General features: G+C 45.5%; 2 protein-coding genes across 4 annotated transcripts; one reads left to right on the top strand and one right to left on the bottom strand.

Annotated features, from left to right (window-relative positions):
• Positions 1-240: 240 nt before the first annotated feature.
• LOC133126054 (insulin gene enhancer protein isl-2a-like) lies at positions 241-4,659 on the bottom strand. Its single transcript, XM_061237855.1, has 5 exons — positions 4,632-4,659; positions 3,668-3,878; positions 2,178-2,420; positions 1,095-1,353; positions 241-411 (listed from the first exon to the last, which is right to left on the bottom strand). Exons 1-5 carry the CDS (start codon positions 4,657-4,659, stop codon positions 241-243), a joined length of 912 nt encoding a protein of 303 aa, XP_061093839.1.
• Positions 4,660-10,659: 6,000 nt separating this feature from the next.
• On the top strand, positions 10,660-23,988 carry mier2 (mesoderm induction early response 1, family member 2). Of its 3 annotated transcripts, none has more exons than XM_061240017.1 (12): positions 10,660-10,749; positions 12,239-12,387; positions 13,937-14,062; positions 14,807-14,927; positions 16,159-16,253; positions 16,896-16,965; positions 17,492-17,643; positions 18,203-18,284; positions 18,522-18,616; positions 19,013-19,143; positions 19,769-19,905; positions 22,762-23,988. In XM_061240017.1, exons 2-12 carry the CDS (start codon positions 12,247-12,249, stop codon positions 23,253-23,255), a joined length of 1,644 nt encoding a protein of 547 aa, XP_061096001.1. In that variant the 5' UTR covers positions 10,660-10,749; positions 12,239-12,246; the 3' UTR covers positions 23,256-23,988. The 3 variants fall into 3 exon arrangements, with proteins under 3 accessions (XP_061096001.1, XP_061096002.1, XP_061096000.1); XM_061240018.1 differs by lacking the exon at positions 10,660-10,749 and adding an exon at positions 11,009-11,036; XM_061240016.1 differs by lacking the exon at positions 10,660-10,749 and adding an exon at positions 11,087-11,271.
• Positions 23,989-24,122: the final 134 nt, after the last annotated feature.

Below are 24,122 nucleotides of genomic sequence, written 5' to 3' on the forward strand. Positions count from 1 at the left end.
AAGGCTGAAACCAGTAAGAGGAAATCATGTATCATGCAAAAGTGTTATTATAATGTCATTGCAGCTTTGAAAGTGAAAATATAGAAATATATTAAAAAAGGCATATACAGTGCAGTCCTTAAGTATTTGGACAGTGGTACAAATTTAGTCCAGGACTAGGCCTAATCTGTGTCAGTGAAACCGGCCCATAAAATATAGATACATATTATTATATTATCATGATATTATAATATCATAATTTCATGTGACTCGAAAGTCAAACTCCGGGATCTCTACCGTCTTGGGGAGTGGCCTGTCCTCACGATCTGCTAGTGGTTGCCAAGGCGATTCGAAAATGCAGACCTGAAGGGCGGGGTCGAGTGGCTCGGGGGGCACGACCACCATGGGCCTGGCAGTGGCGTACAGCAGGGTCTGCACACGGAGACAGAGGTGAGCAAAATGTATCTATTTTACTGCATCTGCAGAGCGTGAACACTACATTAGTTATTTTGATGATGCTTTTAGCCAAAGCGACTTACAGTTGATTAGACTAAGATGGGGACAGTCCCCCCCCCCAGGAGCAATGTGGGGTTAAGGGCCTTACTCAAACATAAAGTTCAAGCCAAGTGACAGAATTAAGTTTCAGTACCCAGGTCCATATAGTAACATCCCTTCCACTTCAAACATAAAGAGACAGAAACATTTGTGTTATGAATATGGAACCCGACAATAATTATCAGGTCCATACAGCAACAAAAGCAGTATGATATTGTCATCAAAAGATTCATGATTATAGTCTCTTTCTAAGGAGACCAAACATGAATATTCTAAGAGGTACTCAAGCTCAGTTATTGTATACCTACTAAGAAAGAGTTTCCTTCTTCTAACAATAGAGGTGATACTTGGAGACAAATAATTGTTAAATACAGTCAGTTGCAACCTGCACCTTCAGAAACATGTGTTCCATGTAACAAAACAAAATTGCACCACGGTGGTTTCCACTCAAAGCTGGAATTGCTTCTAAAAATGCAGATTTCAACCAGGATTTAACAACCATTAACAACCTTCACCATAGAGTTGCGTTTCGGGTCCTCACCATCCCCCCCCCCCCTCACCGTGGATCCCAGCTCTCCTGCATTTCGGGTCCTCAGGCTGCTTCTCTTGTCCTTGCAGCGTTTGTTCTGGAACCAGACGCGGATGACGCGCGGGCTGAGGCCGGTCAGCTGACCCAGGCGCAGTTTCACTCGCGCGTCGGGCCGGGGCGTCTGGGAGTAGCAGGAGCGCAGCGCCCTCAGCTGGCCGTCGCTCAGCACGGTGCGTACCCTCACCCCCCCGACCCTGCTCCGCGTCCTGTCCCAGGGTGCACCTCTCCCGCTGTCCCGGGACGCCGGCTCTGCTGGGGCGAGGGGTGAGGTCAGATCAGCCATGTGCAGGACAAAGAGCTGCACGTATAACTATGTAGAAACGGCTCAGGACTATTTTCACTGTTAAAGATTTCGTTAAGCTGTTAAACCTTTGTCAATATTTCCATTTACCTTTGTAAAAATGTGCTATAAAACTGTATAATGGTTATAACAAGCCTAATATTTCTATAATGCTTTTTTCTAATGTCAGAGCTCTGACAAAGGCCTAATAATTAGCCGCAGCCAAAAATAAAAAGGTGTCTATGAGGTGACGCCTCTTTTTTTATATTTAAATGTGGTGTGCCACCATTTTGTTGTGGCAGAGCACCCAGCCAGTAGGCATTGCAAGGAAGCATACCTGTTATTAATATTTAGTGCTCCATGATAAGTAGTGTTCACAATCAGACATCCACCCGCGCACCCATACACTCAGTTTATTAGGTATTTATTAGACTCATTTTTGGGACTTATCGTGCTGTGGCTCATCCACTTCATGGTTTGTCGTGTATACATGCAGATAAGGTTTGATTTGACACACTGTCCTATTCACACACACGCACACACATGCACACACAAAGTTAGGTTTGAATTGGCCTGTTTGCTGATAAACTACAGATAACTACCAACACCATGCAGGCTAGCCTCCTTCTCTATGTGTTATTGTACCCTGTTTTATGTGTTTTTGTTTACCTCGATTGCTGGTACTTTGGATGCTTAGAAAAACATTCAGGCCGTGCCTCTATAAAATGTTCTGTAGAAATAAAATGGAGTTGAGTTGAATTGAACTGAATGAACTCACCACATCCCTTCCATCTCATAGGCTTATCCCCTGCACAGATCCGGGGCTCTTGCATCGCATGCTCTGCCTGGCAGCACAGGCCCTGGGACCCCAGTGTGAAGTGATCCCCAGGCATTAGCAGCCGATTGCAGAGCGAGCAGCACAGACAGTTGGGGTGGTAGACGTGTCCCCCGGCCTTCAGAATCAGGTCAGAGGGCAGGACTGCCCCCTTGCAGCCTGCACACTTCACTGCAAACATCCTGTCTCACAGACAGAAGCCAACGATTGTCAAGACAACTCTGGCAATATGTTACCAAATTACTTCAAGTGAAGGTTTAATATGTAAAGCATGTTGGATATAAGGTATAATAAGCCTTTAGATTAATTGAATGAATAAATGACCTAACTCTCAAGAAATTAATTTTTAAAAGCTGCAGTTGTATCACCTGAATGCATACAAGGAGAACTGTCTCACAGACAGAAGCCAACGATCGTCAAAACAACTCTGGCAATACGTTACCAAATTACTTCAAGTGAAGGTTTAATATGTAAAACACGTTGGATATAAGGTATAATAAGCCTTTAGATTAATTGAATGAATAAATGACCTAGCTCTCAAGAAATTAATTTTTAAAAGCTGCAGTTGTATCACCTGCATGCATACAAGGAGAACTGTCTCACAGACAGAAGCCAATGATCATCAAAACAACTCTGCCAATATCTTAACTAATTACTTCAAGTGAAGGTTTAATATGTAAAGCGCGTTTGATATAAGGTATAATAAGCCTTTAGATTAATTGAATGAATAAATGACCTAACTCTCAAGAAATTAATTTTTAAAAGCTGCTGTTGTATCACCTGCATACATACAAGGAGAACTGCAGAAAAATTACACACATACACGCACACACACACACTCACACACACAATTATTTTCTGCAGTCACAAGAGATCTGGTGCCAACTGTTGCATGGTCATACAGTCCGGTCTGTAAATATTTGGACAGTGACACAGTTTTAAAGGACAGTAATTCCTTAGAACATGATTCACTCCATATGAATGAATACTCCCTCAAGTTAAAGTGCAGAACTATGTATGAATTGCAGCCCTTTAAATTTTTGTCACTGTCCAAATACTTACGAACCTCACTGTATCTCACACTGTGAATAACTTGGGACCGTGGGCATGAAATGGACTGTGGTTTGCCTAGCCTAGGCTGAGAGGCCCTAACTGAAACACACCCTAGCCTGAGGGGCCCTAACTGAAACAGATTCTACTCTCAGGGGCCCTAACTGAAACTGATTCTACTCTCAGGGGCCCTAACTCAAACACACCCTAACCTCAAGGGCCCTAACTGAAACACCCTACTATGAGGGCTCCTAACTGAAACAGATTCTGCTCTCAGGGGCCCTAACTGAAACACACCCTACTCTCAGGGGCCCTAACTGAACCACCGATCCCCCGGTCATCCTGCTGCGTGTCTCCCCCTCCCTGGCCGCTCCCTTACCTGGTGTAGTCGCCCCTGCACAGAGTCCTCCCGTCTCTCAGGAAGCAGCTGACGCTGCCCTCTAGTGGACAGTGGCACTCGGCGCAGCGCAGACACCCGGCGTGCCACTGCTGCTCAGACCCCACGCACAGCACCACCGGGTCCCTGATGGCCCCTCCACAGCCGGCACACACCCACAGCGCCCCCGCTGGATGGTCCCCGTCACTGCAGCCTGGGTGACGCATGCACACGTCGAGCATGTCAAATCGCGCTGCGCGGTCCCTGTCGGGACCCGGAGCCCACCGGTCGTTTCCCTCTCTCCCGCGTCGCGCCGTGTTCGGTTACCGCGACGCACTACCTTTTCCATACAACTTTAATATGTTAATATGTATTCTTACAGTATACCGGCGGAATACATGGACCTTGACTGGATGAATAAAACATTACTTAGCAATACTGCTCAAGTCATTTCTAGCTCAAAAATGGAAAAGTAACACATCAATAGCCCTGAACCCAAAATGGAAAAAAACACATTTTGCACAGCGGTGCATCTTATTTGAAGTTTTGTTATGCCGTTCAACTCAGATTTTTATTTGTTCAAAGGCACCTTGGCAAAAGCATAGGTTTAGCTAAAATATACAATACTGATATTTCACATCTGTACTCTTACTGGCTTAAAGTGGAACAGAGAAATATGACTGAAATGATATATATTCATGTGTGACATCCATTGTCTTAACATAACAATGAGTTGAGCCAACATCAGCAATCAAAGTAAAAATCAAATAAATATTGTTTCATATAATGTGTTCATTATGCAGTGACAGACCCAGTTCTGCTTACATAACCTATTGTCAAAGTCTGCAAACTAGCATCAAGATAACAAATAATACATGCACGGTAAGTCGAATAGGACAACATTTTATATAAAGAAAAACAAATCGTGCTGTTGAAATGGAGAGTTTGAAATGGATTGTCAGCTCACGTTTGTCAGAATCCCTCAGGTCCCCCATGGCTGCCTTGCAGGAGTTCTGAATGGAAATCACCATAAGAAATCTCAGGTACCGGCGAGTGTGGGCTTCAAAAGTCTGCAGCCGGGATGAATCTCCCTCCTTTCCTCCCGGTATCTGTGTCCGTTCGGTTGGGAAAGTGAAGCCGACGGCATTCACTGGTGGAGGATCCAGTGTGAGAATAAAGACCTGAGACAAGCGTGACTTTTATACACTCATAATCCCCCGTCGTATAATACACACACACACACACACACGCACACACACACGCACACTCACTCACTCACCCAATCTATTAAATTAACTCAACAGCTAACACCACTCCTTCTCATTAGGAAAATAATGCAAAACGCTCCGCCTCCACTGTAATCAAAATGAAAACTAATTTGTACAAGGATAAAAAAAAAAAAGGAAAAGGCAAATGAGCTGGGATGGAGGGGCTGGGCCAGGGACTGGGGAAAGCCAGACACCAATGACAGCCCCTCCAGGTCCCTAAACGCCGACGCCTTCTCTACGCCTTTCACCCCAGGGTGTATTTCCCAGCTCAATATCTTTAGATAAATCATTAGCGACAACTGTGTTAATAAGCCAGGAAGACATCGGCTTTTCTTCAGTACTTGTATGTCACGTATCAATTAACCTTGCATAATGCTATCACTTGTATGAGCAGGATTTTTCACCCTAAAATGTCTCCTATCCTTGGAGGTTTGAGACAGAGTTTTCCTTGAATGACCAGGGTTCTAGCTGGTGACGGTTGTTCACTGCTCGAAGCAGGATGCTATTATCAGCTCTCTGTTTTACCTTACTTTGATAGTAATATCATTTATTTATTAATACATTTCTCTGCCATTTTAATTACATCTGCTTGTAGCACATTGAGAGCACTGTATGAAATACACTGTATAAATGAAGTTATTATTATTCTTATTTTTAGTACCCAATAAAGTATTAAATCTCCAGTTGAACATTAATTTGTAATTGAGGACTGGTCATCTTAAAGGATAAACCAAATTAATCACCGTTTTTAATAACCAAAGAAACAAATCCGCTCTGGATAAAAGCATCTGCTAAATAGAATGTAATGTAAAAATCTTTACACAATAGTTTGTCTCAAAGTTACATGATGGTCAATATGTAAGACATTAACATACTATTAAAAAATTAACCTTACCTTTCAATTTCACAAATGAAATATATTTTACATACAGTATCATAAAGCAAATACATTGTTCAGTATATTACCAGAATGCTGTCCATCTACAAGTTATAAAGTTTTAAACATATTACATACGAGGGGATATGGCATTCCTTGATATTTTATTTAATTAACCAAGCCATGGACATTTTTATGCCTAGTCTACATGTATGAACATGTATTATTGACATCAATACTTATTACTAGGTCGACATGTAGGCCTGATGCAGTAACATTTGGTTGCATTGGACATTGGCCCCCATACATTCTCTCCTGCTGGTTAATCAATGACCAAATACCACCTGTATCAAACGGATGATTTTGTGCTACTGTTGTACCCTGGAGGTCATGTCTATAAGAAACGGAGTAAGAAGATAGTAATTCATCTGTTGCAACCGCTCCAAATGAACTGAAATCAAATACACTGGCAGACAGTGAATAATGTTCCAATATGCCTTGTTGAAAGTCATTACATCACACCCCTCTAGCATTGGGTTGGTCTCTATTGTTAGGTCAGAGTACTGACCTCCAAAAAAAATCCCCGTCCGTAACAACTTCCTGTCTGCGGCACAGGACCTGATGCCTTGTTGAGACACAGCTGTTGGGCAATTTTCTCCCCAAATTCGGTCAATACTCAAACCCTGACAAGTAGATCCTATGACCACCCCCCCCTCCACAGCCCAATCCCACAAACCCCACACCCCCCCTTTTGCCAAAAAAGGAAATTGCTCCCAAAAGACAGAGCCCGTCCCTATCTTCACACACACAGGCTGTAATGAAACCAAATTAATTAAGGACTCCCGGCAAAGCATAGGACAGCCCGCACTGTGTCCCACCCGCCCCAAACCTCCCTCACTGGCAGTAATTAAAAGGCACTGGGTGGGGGGGGGGGCCGGGGTGGAGAACAGCGCTGATGAACACGACATGCTGATCAGCCCCCCGGGAAACGCCCACTAATTTAACACGGCCGCGGTCGCCGCATATCCGACGCCCCTCCCCCTTTTTCCCCGCCGACGCTCCATCTCGCCGGGAACGCCGGGAGCCGCCCCCCACCGGCTCGTAATTTGCATGCCACATAAAAACCTGGAATTAGGTATGTATATTAATCAGGACAGCGGATGTTTGGCTGTAGAGCGTCTCTCTCTCTCTCTCTCTCTCTCTCTGTTCATTAGCGTTCTCCAAAGACACCGGGAAGGATGACAGCAGGGAGGAGAGGGAAGGAGCGTTGGGGGGGGGTTGAGCGCCGTGATTTATTTACTTGCGCGTCCTCCGCAATTTTGCAAAACAGTTTAATTTGTGGCTGTCTTCTGCACAAAAACAAAGTAACACAATAAAACCGGCATGCAAATCTCTCACTCAGCCTGATTAATTAACTCCTTCACTTCCCGGTCTGGTAATGAGCGTAGCTGCCAGTGCCTGGGTGTGTGTGTGTGTGTTGGGACAGACAGAGGTCATCCAGTTTAGAGCAGGATTGTGCTGGTGTTTCCTCATGGTAAGCCTGAATGAATGGACAGAAGACAAGGGCATCAGCCTTCCTGTCTACAGCCACATGTTTCATTTAATATTTCATTTAACACACACAGTTGAGCCCCAGTTAAGACCCAGTTGAGACTCATGTGAGACTTAGTTGAGAGTGAGACCCAGCTAAGTCCCAGTTGAGATGGAGTTAATAGTAATTTGAGATCCAGTTGAGACTAATTTCAGACTCAATTGAGACCCAGTTGAGACTTTGTTAAGACTAGGTTAAGACCCAGTAGGGATTTGGTTAAGACCCAGTTCAGTCTTGTTTAAGACCCAGTTGAGACTCATTTGAGACTTGAGGCTGGCAGTTCACCGAGACGTGGGTGATGCTGCTCATTAAATCATTCTCAGCGATGTTCCCTTAAACCCAACTAACCAGTGTGTATTTGTAGAAGCACACTGGTTAGTTGGTTACATTACATTACATTAATGGCATTTGGCAGATGCTCTTATCCAAAGCGACGTACAACAAAGTGCATACCCATAACCAGGGATAAGTGTGCTGAAAGACCCTAGAGGGAAGTACAATTTCAACTGCTACCAGTACAACAAAGATAAGGACCAGGGCCAATTTGAATTTTGTTTGAACAAACAAACAAACAAACAAATGCGAAAGTATGACCTAACCCCTTAACTAGCCAAACACTGCTTACCTAGCCAAACAAAAATACTGATACACAAAAAAGTAAATCACAGAAAGACAACAATTAAGGATCACAGGGAGGTAGGGAGGGACGGGGAGAGGTGCTGCTTGAAGAGGTGCGTCTTCAGTTTGCGCTTGAAGGTGGGAAGAGATTCTACAGTTCTGACCTCAACGGGAAGTTTGTTCCACCACCGTGGAGCCAGAACAGACAGTAGTCGTGAGCATGAGGTGGAGGGGGAGGTGTCAAGCAGCCTGTGGATGCTGAACGAAGAGGTCTGGCAGGGGTGTAGGGTCTGATGATTTTTTTTAGGTAAGTTGGGGAAGGCTAGCACCAATGTTTTGAATTTGATGCGAGCCATGACAGGCAGCCAGTGGAGGGAAGTAAGCATGGGGGTGACATGTGAGTATTTGGGAAGGTTGAAGACCAGATGAGCTGCTGCATTCTGGATAAGCTGGAGGGGTCTGATGGCGGATGCTGGGAGGCCAGCCAAGAGGGAATTGCAGTAGTCCAGGCGGGACAGAACCATCGCTTGGACCAGGAGCTGGGTCGAGTAGGGGGTGAGAAAGGGGCGGATTCTCTGTGGTTAGATTTTTCTTTAGCACATTAGTGCTATTACAGCATACCTATGAAACTCCTATTAAAGCAATTTGCAGGAGTTTACATTTCAGTTGACTCAGTCCAGTTCTATGTGTTAAATATTCTTGACCCTTTGAACAATAGTCAGTGTCAGTTTTCTAGAACTCAATAATTTAATTTACCAGTCATGATTGTGACATCAGCATTATAAGGTTCAGTTAAGACAAAATCTATGATATGTGTATCATAACCCTATAAATGCCGCCCCCTTGTGGTTTGTAATTCTGTAATAATATAACCTGTGACATCATAAAACTGCATAAGGATGATGCCAGATTGTTAGTGAGAACAGTAGTTTATATGCTTATCAGCCTCTAGTTTGAAAAACAGGGCGATAAAACTCTAGCCTCCCCCTCTCCATGCTCTCCGGGTTACAACCCTCACAGAGTTACACCCCTACTATGTAAAATGCAAAGGTTGTGTACGTAGCTCTGGATAAGAGCATCTGCTAAATGCCTATAAAGTAATGATAAATTAACAAATGTGTTCAAAACAAGCTTTGTGTACAAAGTGAAGAAACAGTTTCACTTCCAGGCTCATCAGCTGATTAACAACAGCCAACGCAGACCACAAACAGTTGGCTCGATGAGGAAAACAAACCACACATTGATTTTAACTTTTTTTTTGATGTGGCTGCAAAAATAGTGTGTCATAGCTTGTAAGATCGAATCCAAGAAACCTTTTTGATATTCCTGTGATTGTGGTACTACTATCTCCAACTATTGACAATTCCTAAGAGTTCAAATACAGGTGGCCCTGATGAAGTTCTTGTGAATTCGAACAGCTCGACTGTGCCTTGTTATTGACCTTTCCTCCCATTTCTACAGCTTGCCATTTTAGTTTGTGTTTGTTAAATATCCGTGGTGTCATATCAACAAAAAGAAAACCTGGCTATACGGTGATGTGTAATTTTTCATCACTTTTTATTGGTAAAAGATAGAACAACATTTCCTGTGTGCTTGGGCTGTGCTTTGATCAGAAGCCCTGTCTGCCCAGTGGCCTTTGATTTAAGGCTTTTAATGATAGCTTTCTGGGCCAGGTGATGGGTGGGCACATAGAAATGGCACATTTGAGTCAGAAAGGGGGAGGGGGTAGGGGCACACAGGAGATGGAAAACTCCACCTACCTGTCGACAACCAGACAGGACACCCACCTTCCTCTGCATCATCACCCCTCCTCTCTCTTTCTCTCTGTCTGTGTGTCTCTCACTCTCTTCTTCTTGCCACATGAGAAAGAGAAGGCAATGTCCCTCCCAGCCTTGCTTGCCCTCTTCCTGCTGGTGTACTGAGCAGTGCCCCCCACTGGAGGTTTTTTTGTCACCTTTCCCATTCTATTCTTTGACATTTTAAACATAAAAAGAAAAAATCTTTTTCACAAATTTTCACTGCCTTGATTATTTTCATACCTCTTTCCCCCCTGCTTTGTAGGCTCAATGGGAATAAGCACATGGAAGTGCACATTCCTCAACGCCAGTTTGAATCTGTCAATGATAATACCAATTGTTGTCACAAAAATGGATGGCGACAGACAGTGAGTTACAATGTCATTCAATTCAACCTCTGCACTTTATTTCTGTGTGTAATTTGAGGCAAAGCCACACTGTATTGTAAATGTCTAATTTAGGGATTTATATTTGCTACATTGAGGGGTTACAGTATTGCTTTCTGGTCTTGAAATTGCTTTTGATCTCCCACAGACATTTTAGTTGCCATACACCTCGTTTAAGAAATGTGTGGGGGCACGATTACTTTTTGTAACAAAAAAGAGAAAAAAAAAACTCATTAGTACATTTAATACATAATTTAAAAATAGTATTAGTACTAAAAAGTTTTGCATGTAGGAAAAACCTGCCTTCATATCTGTTTCCGTATGTAGAAAGATGTATGCCCTCATGTAGCCATTTATGACAGTATACAGTTCGATACTCCTGAATACGTTTGCGCATTATACTCGTCATTGTTCGTATAAAGTTTTGTTGTCGTCGCGTTGTTGCTGTATCGCAGTATACAGCATTAAACTAGGCGGTTCGTAGAGTAGGCTAGACCTCCACCACATCCGGGCATTCCACTCAGCCTGCGCAGAAACGGAATGGCGGAGGTAAGAGCAAAAAAAGGTTGGGGAGGAATATAATTACTGAATTATTTTTAAAACAGCGCTACGTTTGAGATCGTGTGACAAACGTAGCTGTCGATTACATTTCAATCAATCGTACCGGCTCGCTACAACGAAGCGTGTAAACCCGTTCTTATGATATCGGAAGGAGTAAAGATGGGTGTATTTGCTCTTTTTCTCGCCTGTCGGCGTTCGTCACGTTAAAGAACCATCCCCTGTCTGCCAGATAGTGCTCTATTGGAAACAATGCGAGGTGCAGAATAGTGTCCCAGGTGCGCACAGATAAGCATGCGTGTTGGTTATATCGCCTGTTAAGCGAGCATCCGACGGGCAGTGGAAAACTGCTAGCATCCGTCTTTAGTTGTAGGAATCTTTGTTTCGCTGAAAAGAATGATTTAGGAAACTCGTTCAGCACCCAATGATTTAGGAAAGCGACTTGGATAACACTTGCTTGTGTTGTGAGCAAGAGGTGCGGGGCAAACCGTATCAGTCTAAGTTCCAGTGGAGGTTAGCGAGTCGTTGCTACATATTTCTGGATAAAAAGTATCTTCCTCGATCCTATGGTGTTGCCCTTCCCGTGGTTCACTTATGTGGCTTGATCTTATTATTGCTTTTGAAATGCATAAACAATACTTTATTCAGTTCAGTGGCTTCGCGTCGTTTTTGTTTTGCTGATTGCCGTTATAAAGTTTTATCCCCGTCAGAATAGTGGTAATTATCTTTTAAGTCTTGTATTTCTGTACTGTATGTTTTAGACTCGTAGAAAGTTGTAGCCTACTATTCTTTGTACAGTCCGAGTCAGCGTCTCTCCAGTCATGAGGTTTGGACGTGTAGCCAAGACTTCCATTTACAGACTGCAGTTCAGTGTGTGTACACAATTTTCCACATTTGTCATTTTCGGCAAATTTGTGTAATTTTGGATTAGACATGCAGCAAATGTATACTTTATTACTTGAAAAAGTTACAAGCCATATAATGAAAGTATTACTTCTTCCTTGACATAAGTTTTGTAATATGAAAGGACTGTGTACATTTTTCAAATAATAAATAAGAAAATGGTATGTGCCCTGTGATGGACTGGCGACCTGTCCAGGGTGTATTCCTGCCTTTCGCCCAATGTATGCTGGGATAGGCTCCAGCCCCCCTGTGACCCTGTTCAGGATAAGCGGGTTCAGATAATGGATGGATGGATGGATGGTATTATTAATGGTATTCCTACCTTTTCTGTTTAAGTTCGATGTGTACATTTTACACTAGACTAAAAGTTGGCCTAAACAGTAGAAGCTGGAACAAATAAAATATTGTTTGGGATGGACAAAGAATTGCCTGCTCACTGGCCCTGATATGAAAGGCAAAAAAGGAAAGGAAGTACCAGGCAAAGCAAGCTAATGGTCAGGAGCTAATGGGATAAAAAGACATAAAGCCCTCCCTGATCCAGTGCCCTGAATAGCGTCTCTCTGTGACTGTGTCCCAGCTGGATCAATGGGCTCAGGGGAACACCGATTGGGCCTAGTGGAGATCCTCAGGCATGCGTACGAACTGCAGGAGGAGGAGGAGGAGGAGGAGTCTCCCCCGGGGGCCAAGTCCCTGACAGAGCTGGAGAGGAGCGGGGGCCCCACACAGGTACGCGTATCCCGATTCCCCCCAAATCCTCCCCCCGTGAGCCGGTCTCACACACCCAGACCCGGTCTCACACACCCAGACCTGGTCTCACACACCCTGACCTGGTCTCACACACCCAGACCTGGTCTCACATACCCAGACCTGGTCTCACACACCCAGACCTGGTCTCACACACCCAGACCTGGTCTCACACCCAGAGCCGGTCTCACACACCCAGACCTGGTCTCACACACCCACCCAGACCTGGTCTCACACACCCAGACCTGGTCTCACACACCCAGACCCGGTCTCACACCCAGAGCCAGTCTCTCACACCCAGACCTGGTCTCACACACCCAGACCCGGTCTCACACCCAGACCTGGTCTCACACACCCAGACCTGGTCTCACACTCCCTGACCTGGTCTCACACACCCAGAGCCGATCTCACACCCAGAGCCATCCCCCACACTAGGCAGATCAGGCATCGTGCCTAGGGCCCCGCCGTCTTGCCTTCCTTTGAAGCAGAACAATCAGATGTTTGTAACAAACAATCTTATGTTTTGAAGGGGCTCCCAAGTTATTTTTAGCCTACACTCTCAGAAATGAAATGACAATGGAGGTACATTTTTGTTCTTCAAGGATGAAATTTCCCAAATGTACCAAATGAAAGTACAGTAATGTTCTCTTTGAGTACAAATGAGTACATTTTCCAATCAAAACAGTTACAAATTATGCTGTATATTTCACTTTCATACCTTTATTTCTGAGAGGCCCCCAAAAGTCTTGGGACGCTTCTGCACACACCATACCCAAAACTGAATCCTAAATTGTTTTAGGACAAAAAGCCTCTGCACATCAAGATTTACATTTTATAAGAATTAATTAAACTTCATTCCACAGGGATTTCATTGAAGTCTCTGTAAGTTTATTTTGTTCAGTCTGACCAGTGATCCTTTTAATGAGCAAATGGTCGATTCTGCAATCCACTGCTCAAAAACTTTGTCCATGGCCAGGATAGTTAATGGTGAAATTGATTTATTCATTAATCAAATTAGTGTTTTTTGTCTGTAGTATATTTAACATCAAAGATGCAACCTGGAAAACATTAATGCGGGAATGAGGCAGAAAAGGAACATGGCCTGCATGCATTTCTCAGTACTGTGTATTTACAGGGAAGTGGTCACTCGCATTCCTTTTTCATTTCCTAAGAATTGCTCAAGTGTTACAAACTATTGTCTGCCATATCCGTAGATGCATCACACTTGCTATACTGGAATGGATGACGTGTGTTCCTGGAATTAATAGATAAATAGATTATAAATATAGATTATAAATAGATTCTTGTACCTCTGACAGGAAAAACACGCCTTAGTAATCTTTTTCCCGAAATCCATTCCAGTCTATGTTCCTTCCTGCATTCCAATCTGCTGCATAATCACTTCAACACCTCTGGACATTAAAAGCCGGGTGCTGCGCAGTCCAGGCCAGTTTACATCCAAAACTGAGGATTTGTGAGGGTACCCAGGACTGACCCCTGTGGAACCCCTACCTTCTTCCGCTCTCTATAGGGCGGTGAGATGCCCCTGGAGGAGCTGCTTGTGTTGTATGGGTACGAGGTGTCAGACCCCACTGTAGAGCACAGCCGGCAGCCCAGTGAGCCACCAGCCTGCCTGCCGGACATGACCCTGGACAAGGTGAGAGTGTAGTACACTCCCAGTTCTCCGGTTTCCTCCCACAATCCAAAGACATGCAAGCGTTAAAAGAGCATGTGTGATCAGTCATCCTACCCTCTATGAACACAGATTCATAATTAATACAGGGCCTTTGTCAATTCTTCTGACAGCCTGTATGACAGTTCCCTTCTTTATCATTAACTTCTTATAATGGAACAGTGAGTTAAAAACTTCATGAACTTTTGACTGATAAGCAGGAGGTTTATACCTTTAAAAAAAAAATTTTTTCAGTTAATTTGAGCATGAGAGAGGTTACGTGACACTTAACCCAATGTAAAACTCTTGAAGAATTGTTGTTTAGATTACTGTAACCGCAACAGTTAATAGTGTGTAAAATTAGTTTGAGGCTATTTATGGAGACTGCAGTCAATGCCATGGGTGTTTCTAGCCCCAGAAAATGGGAAGTGTAGCTTGTTGAGGAAGTAGCAATAAAGGGGCGATTTGGACAGCTGTTTTTTGTGTGAAATATTAGCAGTGTAAGCAATGCTGGTGCACCACTGGTATATTTCTCACAACCTAATGTCATTGCCCACCACTGATGTAGTATAAGAGATGGTCTAATGTTCATCTTGGAAAGATGGGTTGATTGGATGTCTTCACTGCATGTATGGTTAAATATGCTCCAACATATGCTGATTGGAAATTTTGGCTGCCTATATATTTTACAAATCTGTTCTGTTTGGATATCTATTCTATTCTCAACAGGATCAGATTGCGAAAGATCTGCTCTCGGGGGAGGAGGAAGACGAGACGCCTTCATCAGCTGATGACCTCACGCCCTCTGTCACTTCGCACACATCAGATCTCTTCGACCGCCATCTACACAGTATGACACATCCGACAACTTCTACTGCCATCTACACTGTATGACACATCCGACAACTTCTACTGCCATCTACACTGTATGACACATCCGACAACTTCTACTGCCATCTACACAGTATGACACATCCGACAACTTCTACTGCCATCTACACAGTATGACACATCTGACAACTTCTACTGCCATCTACACAGTATGACACATCCGACAACTTCAACTGCCATCTACACTGTATGACACATCTGACAACTTCTACTGCCATCTACACAGTATGACACATCCGACAACTTCTACTGCCATCTACACTGTATGACACATCCGACAACTTCTACAGCCAGCTACACTGTATGACATGCCCTGACACCTTCCACCACCTCACAATGACACTTCCGACTGCACTCAGCCCCTTAATACTGTAGTCCATGGAAACTAAAATATGGCCCCTAAGGACAGTACTACTGCTGGTTTTCATTGTTAACCTCTAATCAGGTGTAACCTGGAACAAGATGTGAGTTAAATCTCTGACCAGTCAGTGGCTCTAATGGATCAATTAACTGTCAGGTAGAGAAGAATCTATGCCATATGACACACCCAACACACCTTCCACCGACATATACACCCTACAACACAGAACACCTTCCACCAACATCTACACCCTACGACACAGAACACCTTCCACCAACATCTACACCCTACGACACAAAACACCTTCCACCAACATCTACACCCTACGACACAGAACACCTTCCACCAACATCTACACCCTACGACACAAAACACCTTCCACCAACATCTACACCCTACGACACAGAACACCTTCCACCAACATCTACACCATACAACACAGAACACCTTCCACCGACATATACACCCTATGACACACCTACTGTGCTTTAATAGTGTAGTCAGGTAGAGAAAAAAACCTGCAGTAGTGTTTTCATAAAAGTATTTCAGATATGCATTTGACCTTTGACCCGAGTCTAGAACAAAGCTTAACATAGAAAATGGGTTTGGGTTATAGAGTAAAATGTACACCTCATTTCCTAGAAATGTTCAAAACATTTCTTTTCAATTTTAGCAAGGTTTGTGGGCACTTTTGTTTGCTTGGAGATGACAGACATTATCTTGTTGCCTCTTGCCGAAAATGGAACTTAGATATCTAGAATATCAGTCGAGTCGTCTGTGTGCGCTGCGGTCGTGCGTCGTGTCTAAGCGATACCGCTCCCTCTCTCAGCCCGCCCGCTGGCAGATGGAGAGAAGCACTCCACGGGAAGTGCTTCGGAGGAGGACTCTGACGGCTGCTCCGTCCAGTCCAACGACGACAGCAAGGTGAGTGCTGGGGAAGGGCCCAGAACCCGGTCATCACCGATGACAGAACAATGTTTTAGTCCCCTGTAGCGGACATGAGTCTCTGGTCTTAATCTCATGGACAGTCAATAGAAACACTGTGTTTGGTCATCTACGACCCTTGTGTAATGCCAAAAATGTAAATGGTAAATTTTCTTTCTGCTGAAGCTCAGGAGGATATGACTCCATTTTGGGGGCAGGGTAGGACAGGGGAATTTATAGCAGGGGCCCAGTCTCTGCAGGGTTAGTATGTATGTTGGTTTTTGTTTCAGACCGTTTAGTCATATCTATGTCAGACCACGATACGCTTACGTCATAAAGAAGCAGTCTGCGACTGTAGCTCATGGTTTTATTAAAGAATGTCAGATCATATCAATAATCTTAGCATGGAATCTTGAAATGGATCACCCCTTATGGTTCACAGTACAACTTTATTATCCCCTTTGGGAAATTTCTTTCAGGCCACATCAGTAATTCACATTACATATAATACTGTGTAACAGTAGATGTTTAACATGTGTCAGACATAAAAAGGCAGGCTTTATAGGGGAAAAAAAGAGAAGACATTATTTTTGTCTTACTGGAGGGTTGAGTTAAAGTGGTCCTGTGACCTGTGATTTTTAGGGCATCATGGTGGGCCTCCAGTACCAGGCCTTGATACCCCCCCTCAGTGCTTACTCCCACCAGGAGAGAGGTAACCCCCCTTTTTCACCTTCTCGTCTCACCAGTTCCATGTCCTTTTTCTGTGTTCTCCCAAAATATCTGCCATCTCCTTCCCATGCCATTAGAGATGCGTTCCTCCTCTCTCTGTGTTTCACCACTCCACTCCACTCTCTCTCTCTCTCTCTCTCTCTCTCTCTCTCTCTCTCCTGGTTCTCCAGGCTTGAGGTCGAGTCGATTTCAAGTCAGTCAGTCAGTTTCGGAACTTAACTCAAAACCCATCAACTGAAACCTATCTCTGACCGAGGCTGGAGCCAATTACATGTCACCAAGAAGACGTGTATGATGTCTGGTTAGGTACACCTCCTGCCATTGTCCTTGACCAAGGCACTGGTCTCAGAACTGGAGTTGAAATTAAATTGACCTCAAGTGTGGACCTGCCCTCCACCACTGTCTCCATGCTGTTTGCCCTCCCATCCTTCCTTGGGACTCACTTTCCCATGATCCCACGGTCCCATCTGTTTGCCCCTCTCCCCCCCCCCCCCCACTCCCATCCCCAGCCTATGAGAATGAGGACCAGCTGCTGTGGACGCCGGATAGGCTGTCGGGAGAGGCCGTGGAGGAGTTCCTGCTGCAGGCTCAGAGGCGTGGGGGCGAGGAGGGGGGTGCGGAGACCCCCACTTCTGGGGACATTATCAAGGACAATGAGCAGGTATGTCGGTGTGTTCACTCCACTTTACCTACCGTCCAGCTTGGGTAGAGGGCAGGAAGGCAAAGACAGGTGGTGTTTTAAGAGAACTGTTTGGGTTAGCAGACTTCTTTGGTGTCCTGAGCAACTTACTGGGATTTGATAACTGGGATCCATGTTTTCTCTCTCTCTCTCACTCTCTCTAACCCCGTCTCTCTGTCAATTCCATTCAATTCAATGTGTTTTGTTGGCATGAAATACATTGAGTAAAAACGCCAAAGCATCACATAAAATAAACAGACACAAATACAGCAATTCCAGAAAAAGAAAACAAGTATAAGGCCATTGAGGGATTTAGTTGTTTAGTATAATTATATATACAAGTTAAAAAGGTAATGCATTGTATTTTATTTGGGTGGTTTCTCACTGTCCCTCTGGTTGTAACAGGCTGAAACATATTCTGCTGTGAGTGGGGCTGTTGACCCTTCTCCCAGAATGACTTTAAGCTTTTCAGTGTTTATCAGGGAAGGAAATTAGTTTATACATTTATTTATCAATGTGTTTGCCTCTCTCTCTCTCCCAGGCTCTGTATGAACTGGTCAAATGTAGCTTCAATGCAGAAGAGGCCCTGAGAAGATTGCGCTTTAACATAAAGGTGTTCAGCGGTAAGATTTGTATTAATCTTTTTTTCCCCCCTTCATTCTAATACTCAGGGATTGACCGCACACTGCAGCTTCACAATCCACGTTTGCAATTTTTGGAACTTGCCCCCAAACTGGGGATTAATTTTTTTCCCAAATATGTTTTCTTTTTTTGCATGTACTGTGCTCACATTTAAAACAGGAATGCTAACTGGTTTCTAACTGGAATTGGGCGTTCTAACTGTGCTCCTACTTGTTCAGAGGAACTGTGTGCCTGGAGTGAAGAGGAATGCCGGAATTTTGAACACGGATACCGGGTCCACGGGAAGAACTTCCACCTCATCCAGGCCAACAAGGTGAGAGCCCACGCACTACAGAACCCGAGTCCGTCTCCATGGTGCAGTGTTGGTACTGGTTCCTGCACATGCTTGATTGTATTGGACCTAGAAATGACTAGGGCTGGTTGATTGCATAAGATCTCCTTTGGCTTCTCTTACGTGTTCAAGTCTGTGTGCTGGTCACACATTTTGTAATGTAGTGTAAATTTGGTAAGAAAAAAAAAATAAAAATGGTTCAAACATTAAATATACTTTGGTGTGTAATTCCTGCATCTTGCCCAATGCATCCCCTCCCCCAGGACCCTGACCAGGAATAAGCGGGTCAGAAAAGGGATGAATGGAGGGAGGGAGGGATGGATGGATGGATGAGTGTGCTGATGCGTTTCCTCTCCCTCTCCTCCCCCCTTCTCTCAGGTCCGCACGCGCTCAGTGGGTGAGTGTGTGGAGTACTACTACATGTGGAAGAAGTCCGACCGGCACGAGTACTTCACCCAGCAAACCACCAAACTGGGCCGCAAAAAGCACAGCCTGCAGTCGGAGCCCATGTGAGTACGAGCACACGCTAACACACGCTAATCCCATGCTAATCACATGCTAACACACGCTAATCACACGCTAACACGTGGAAATCACACACGAACACATGGAAATCACACGGCATACACACGCTAACACATGCTAATCACACGCTAACACGTGCTAATCACACGCTAATCACACGCTAACACATGGAAATCACACGGCAGACACACGCTAACACATGCTAATCACACGCTAAGCACACGGCAAGCACACACTAAGCACATGCTAATCATACCCTAGGCCCGCGGTGCGTGTGTCTCTTTCTGTTTTGATCATCATGAAAAGCCGCTTCAAAGGTCACCTGATCAGACTGAACTGAACCGAACCGTCGTGTAAATGGCCTGGTTACTCAATGAGCAGTGAATTTTCATATGTTTTTGACGTGTGAATTAAAACCGATTGAAATGTATTAAATGCTTGTTTGTCTTAGAAATAAGATTTAAGTCTCAGTATAAGACTAAAATAATTAGTTTTTGGTGTTTGCAGAGTGTGTGTATTGCTGTGTTCTTGCGTCCCGTGTAGTCGTTCCTCAGTCCTGAGTAAGCAGGAAGTGATGCTGGTTTTGGGGGGGGTGTGTGTGTTTTTCAGGGAGGACGGAGAGCAGGACGGTGAAGGAGTGGACCTGGAGGGTGGGGGTCTCTCTCACGGCTCCCCCTGCGGCCCCCCAACGCCCCAGGACCCTCCCTCCCCTCCCGACGCTGACGTCTTTCGCCTCGAAGAGCAAGGTACCCACGTACAGCGCGCGCGTTCATACGCCCTGCCGCGCTACGGCTACGTCAGGTATCAGCAGTCTGGGTGACACAGCGTAGGATTTCTCAGCGTCGTCATTCGACCTTGGACTCATCGCTGTTCACTGTCAGAGTTGTTTTTTTCACCTGCGTCCTGCTGTATTCATTCTGCACCTGCCTGCGTGCCCTTTTGGTTCATTCTTGTTGTCATGTACGACTCATTTTGATTGTTGAACATTATTTGACGCATGTTTTTGTGGCTGCATCCGTTTCTTCATCTCACTGTTTTACCCACTTGTTTGTCTTTATTTTTGTGTTTGTGTTTGTGTGTGTGTGTGTGTCTGTCTGTGTGCATCTGTGTGTGTGTGTGTGTGTGCATGTATTTCCGTGTGTGGGCGTGCATGTCTCTGTGTGTATTTCTGTGTGTGTGTGTGTGTGTGTGTGTGTGCGTGCATGTACATACATGTGCGTGCGTGCGTTGTTTGTGTGTGTGTGCATGTGTGTGTGTGTGTGTGCGCATGTGTGTTTGTGTGTGTGTGTGCATGTACATACGTGTGCGTGTGTGCGTGCATTGTTTGTGTGTGTGTGCATGTGTGTGTGTGCATGTGTGTTTGTGTGTGTGTGTGTATGTGTGTGTGTGTGCATGTGTGTGTGTGTGTGTGTGTGTTTATGTGTGTGCGTGTGTGTGTGTGTGTGCACGTGTGTGTGTGTGTGTACGTGTGTGTGTGTGTGTGTGTGTGTGCACGTGTGTGTGTGTGTGTGTGTGTGTGTGTGTGTGTGCACGTGTGTGTGTGTGTGTGTGTGTTTGTGTTTATGTGTGTGTGCGTATGTGCGTCTGTGTGTGTGCGTGCGTGCGTGCGTGCGTGCGTGCGTGTACGTGTGTGTACGTGTGTGTACGTGTGTGTGTGTGTGTGTGTGTGTGTGTGTGTGTACGTGTGTACGTGTGTGTGTGTGTGTACGTGTGTGTGTGTGTGTGTGTGTACGTGTGTGTGTGTGTGTGTACATGTGTGTGTGTGTGTGTGGGCGCGTGTGTGTGTGTGTGTGTGTGTGTACTGATTGTTAAGGAGAGGACGGGCTGAGGTTTGCGGGTCAGTTGCAGGGCCGGCCGCGTCGGGAGCGAACCCCGCGCTTTCTGTTAAAGCCCTGAGCTCACAGCACACACACAGCAGGCCGGTCCCCAAAGGTAAAGAAGAAGAAACAGCGAAACTCACTAACCCACACCCTCTAGACCAGAGCGCTAACCCTGCTGCAGACCTGAGTGTACAGAGCAAGGGGCCTTCATTAGGCTGCGATCACACCAAAAACGCTTTAAAGACCGGCCGAAATAGCTTCCGCAATATGACGTATACGAGAGTGGAACTAATCTTTCAGGGGAAGTCGATTTGACGTGATGTAAAATGAGGAGGGGGAAGAATGCGCACCACTGCGTGAAAAGGACCTTGATTGGTGGGGAAGTGGATGGAAAAAAAGCTTTGGTGTGAAAATACACTAGTAGCTATACATATTACAGCTAGTTTATTATTTTTATGGAATATATACTTAAATTTGTCAATTTGGCATTAATTTGTGATTTTGATTTCAGCTTGTCTTTAAACTGAAATCAAAGCTTATAGGCGCTTTTTAGATACTGGTTTTGAGCACCAGGTGCCTCGCGTATTATCTGCTCCGGGCACCTCGCTGTTGTGGAGCTGGAAAGGAAACTTTTGATCTCCGAGAAAAACCGACCATGCTTCACTCTCATTATTTTCTCTGTCTCATCGCATGGAAATTGATGTGGACCTTGACATTATGAAAAAAGAAGATGGCCCACCCACAGTTATATGATTTCCAGAATCTTGAATGACCGTGTTTTGTTTTTCAACTTTGTCGCTCTCTCTCTCTCCAAAATGCAAATGTGCTGTCCGCTTATCCATTGTTCACAGAAAAATGAATCACAAATCAAACTTTCCAGTAAGAGTAGCCGCTAATTGCGTTCGAACAAGAGCGGGGTGAGGTTGCCCAGCAACAGCAGGAAAGACGTCCACCATTTTCTACCGACTTCATAAAATCCATTCAGGTAGTTGTCACACCTACAAAGCATATATGGTGTGATCGCAGGCTTAATTCTCCGGTCAGCATCAGTTCAGATCCTCAAATTCTCCTTTTCCACTGTACAGCTGTGCGCCAGCTGTGAATTTAGCCTAGCCTATTTTATCTGCCCTCTGACACAGTAACATGCTCGGTGTCCAATCAACTTTTACTGAGTGGGCCTACATGTGGTCCCTATTGGTCTCGTATGTACTCTGATAGTCTTTAATCAAAACACATGCTACATTTTACTATGTATATTACAATTTCAGTTGTATTGACGTCAGTGACATACGCATTTCCCAGTGATTCAGACATGTCGTAACAGGCAGCGTAGTGTAAACAGCCCGGTCATACTGGATTGGCTGCCTTTGGCATTCAGTGTGTGGCAGCTTGGTGTCAGCTTTGCAGTGGACAATAGGCATGGTGGTGTTCCGCCAACAGGGGGCGGTGAGCATTGTTATGGTAATGGCGATGCCTGTTGCACATGTCTGAATGCAGGGGGAGTGCTTTAGCACTGAAAGGTCGCGATACACTTCTGACCAGGGCTTTATTCCCTTTCATACAAATGAAATTGAATTTAGGCAGGCTATAACAATAAGCTGTGTTTTGAGGCAGTTTAAAGTGTCTATCTGTAAATTTTCATTGAGTTTCTGTGGTCGCTGGTGGTCACAAAAGTTATTTTTAAGATGGAAAAATTACAGATTGACAATTGATTCACAACAATGAAAAATACATAGCAACATTCTAATAACATATTTGTGATGTCACACCTGTTTTGTGCAGCTGCCGTGTCTCCTGGCTGTTGTGAAGGGGCGGAGCTAGGAGGGGCGGTGTCAAGCCTACGGATGCACCCCACCACCACGGCTCCCCAGGCTCTGCCAATCAAACAGCCCCCCCCTCCGCCCACCCAGGAGGACCATCGAGAGCCTGTTACAAACTGCCCCCAAGGCCCCTGCTGCCCCGGCCCTCTGTCTGCCCCCCAGGCTCAGTTTTGCCCCTTGCAGGGCCCCTGCGACGCCCCTCCAGGCCCCCAGCTCCTGGGCCCCGGGTTCTACCGGCTGCAGCTGGGGCCCTTTGTGGCAGACGGGGCGCCGGGGGCCCCCGGACACGAACGCGAGCACGGCCCCCCCAGGAGGCTGCAGGTGGGCTTCTCCCTGCCGGCCCCGGCCCCGCCCTCGCCCGCCGTGGCCCCCGCCGCTTCCGCCACCGCAGAGTTCGGGGCCCTCAGCAGCTTCCTGCGGCCCCCCGTCCAGCACTCGCGCTCCCTCACGCAGTGAAGGGGGCCGGCATCCTGGGGTGCCGTCTGGGGAACGGACCTTTCAGAAGCCAGTGAAGGCACTTTACCGAGGGAAAGCCTGGAGGCTTGCCGTGGGCCTGGATGTGTGTTTGAGGGGGGCTGGGGAGGGCGTGAACAGAGCAGGGTCCTGTCTGCTATGGGGGGGCGGGCGACACCCGTCCTCAAGTCATCGCTGGATCGGGTCACACTCCAGACGAACAGGACTAGACCCCCAAAAACACGGTTAAACCGTCCACGGTGGAACCAGGAGCTGCGATTCCAGCGGCCTCTCAGTTCTGCCGTGACTTCCTGGAGCAGCGGCTCGCCTTGTGGATCGAGTGATCGCCTCGCCAGAGTGCGTTTCCTCTGGAGTGAGACGTTTCTTCTCATATTGGACGTGTGTGTCTGTCACTGGGTTTGCTGTACAGTGGAACCCAGTGAGAAATCCTTCCTTTCCCGGTCATGTTTTTATTACGCAGTGCGGTCCCTTAGCCAGAGAGTGCACCCTATCCTAATGGGGTCCGGATAAGTTTCCGTCCTTCCGCGGTTATTTTGGTCTGCCTTTCCTTCGCTAAAGTGGTTTCCGATCCTCAGCCATGGGCAGCGTGAAATATTTTGATTAAAACTTGACCAAAAAAAAAACAAAACAATTTTTTTATTAAACTTCGGGAAAACGTTGCCCCTTCGGAAGGTTAGAGAGCAAGGTCTCAGATTATCCTCATGAAAAGGTTTTTATTTTTTATTTTACATTATGCGTTCTAGGAACCTCTTCACTCAATACACGACTGCATAAGCTGTGCACTACCTCAACGATAGAAGATGTATACTGTAGGTACCATACGTTCCAGATCAGTTTCTCTCTGTTGTG

Source organism: Conger conger, chromosome 4, assembly GCF_963514075.1.
Source record: "Conger conger chromosome 4, fConCon1.1, whole genome shotgun sequence".
NCBI lineage: Eukaryota > Metazoa > Chordata > Actinopteri > Anguilliformes > Congridae > Conger > Conger conger.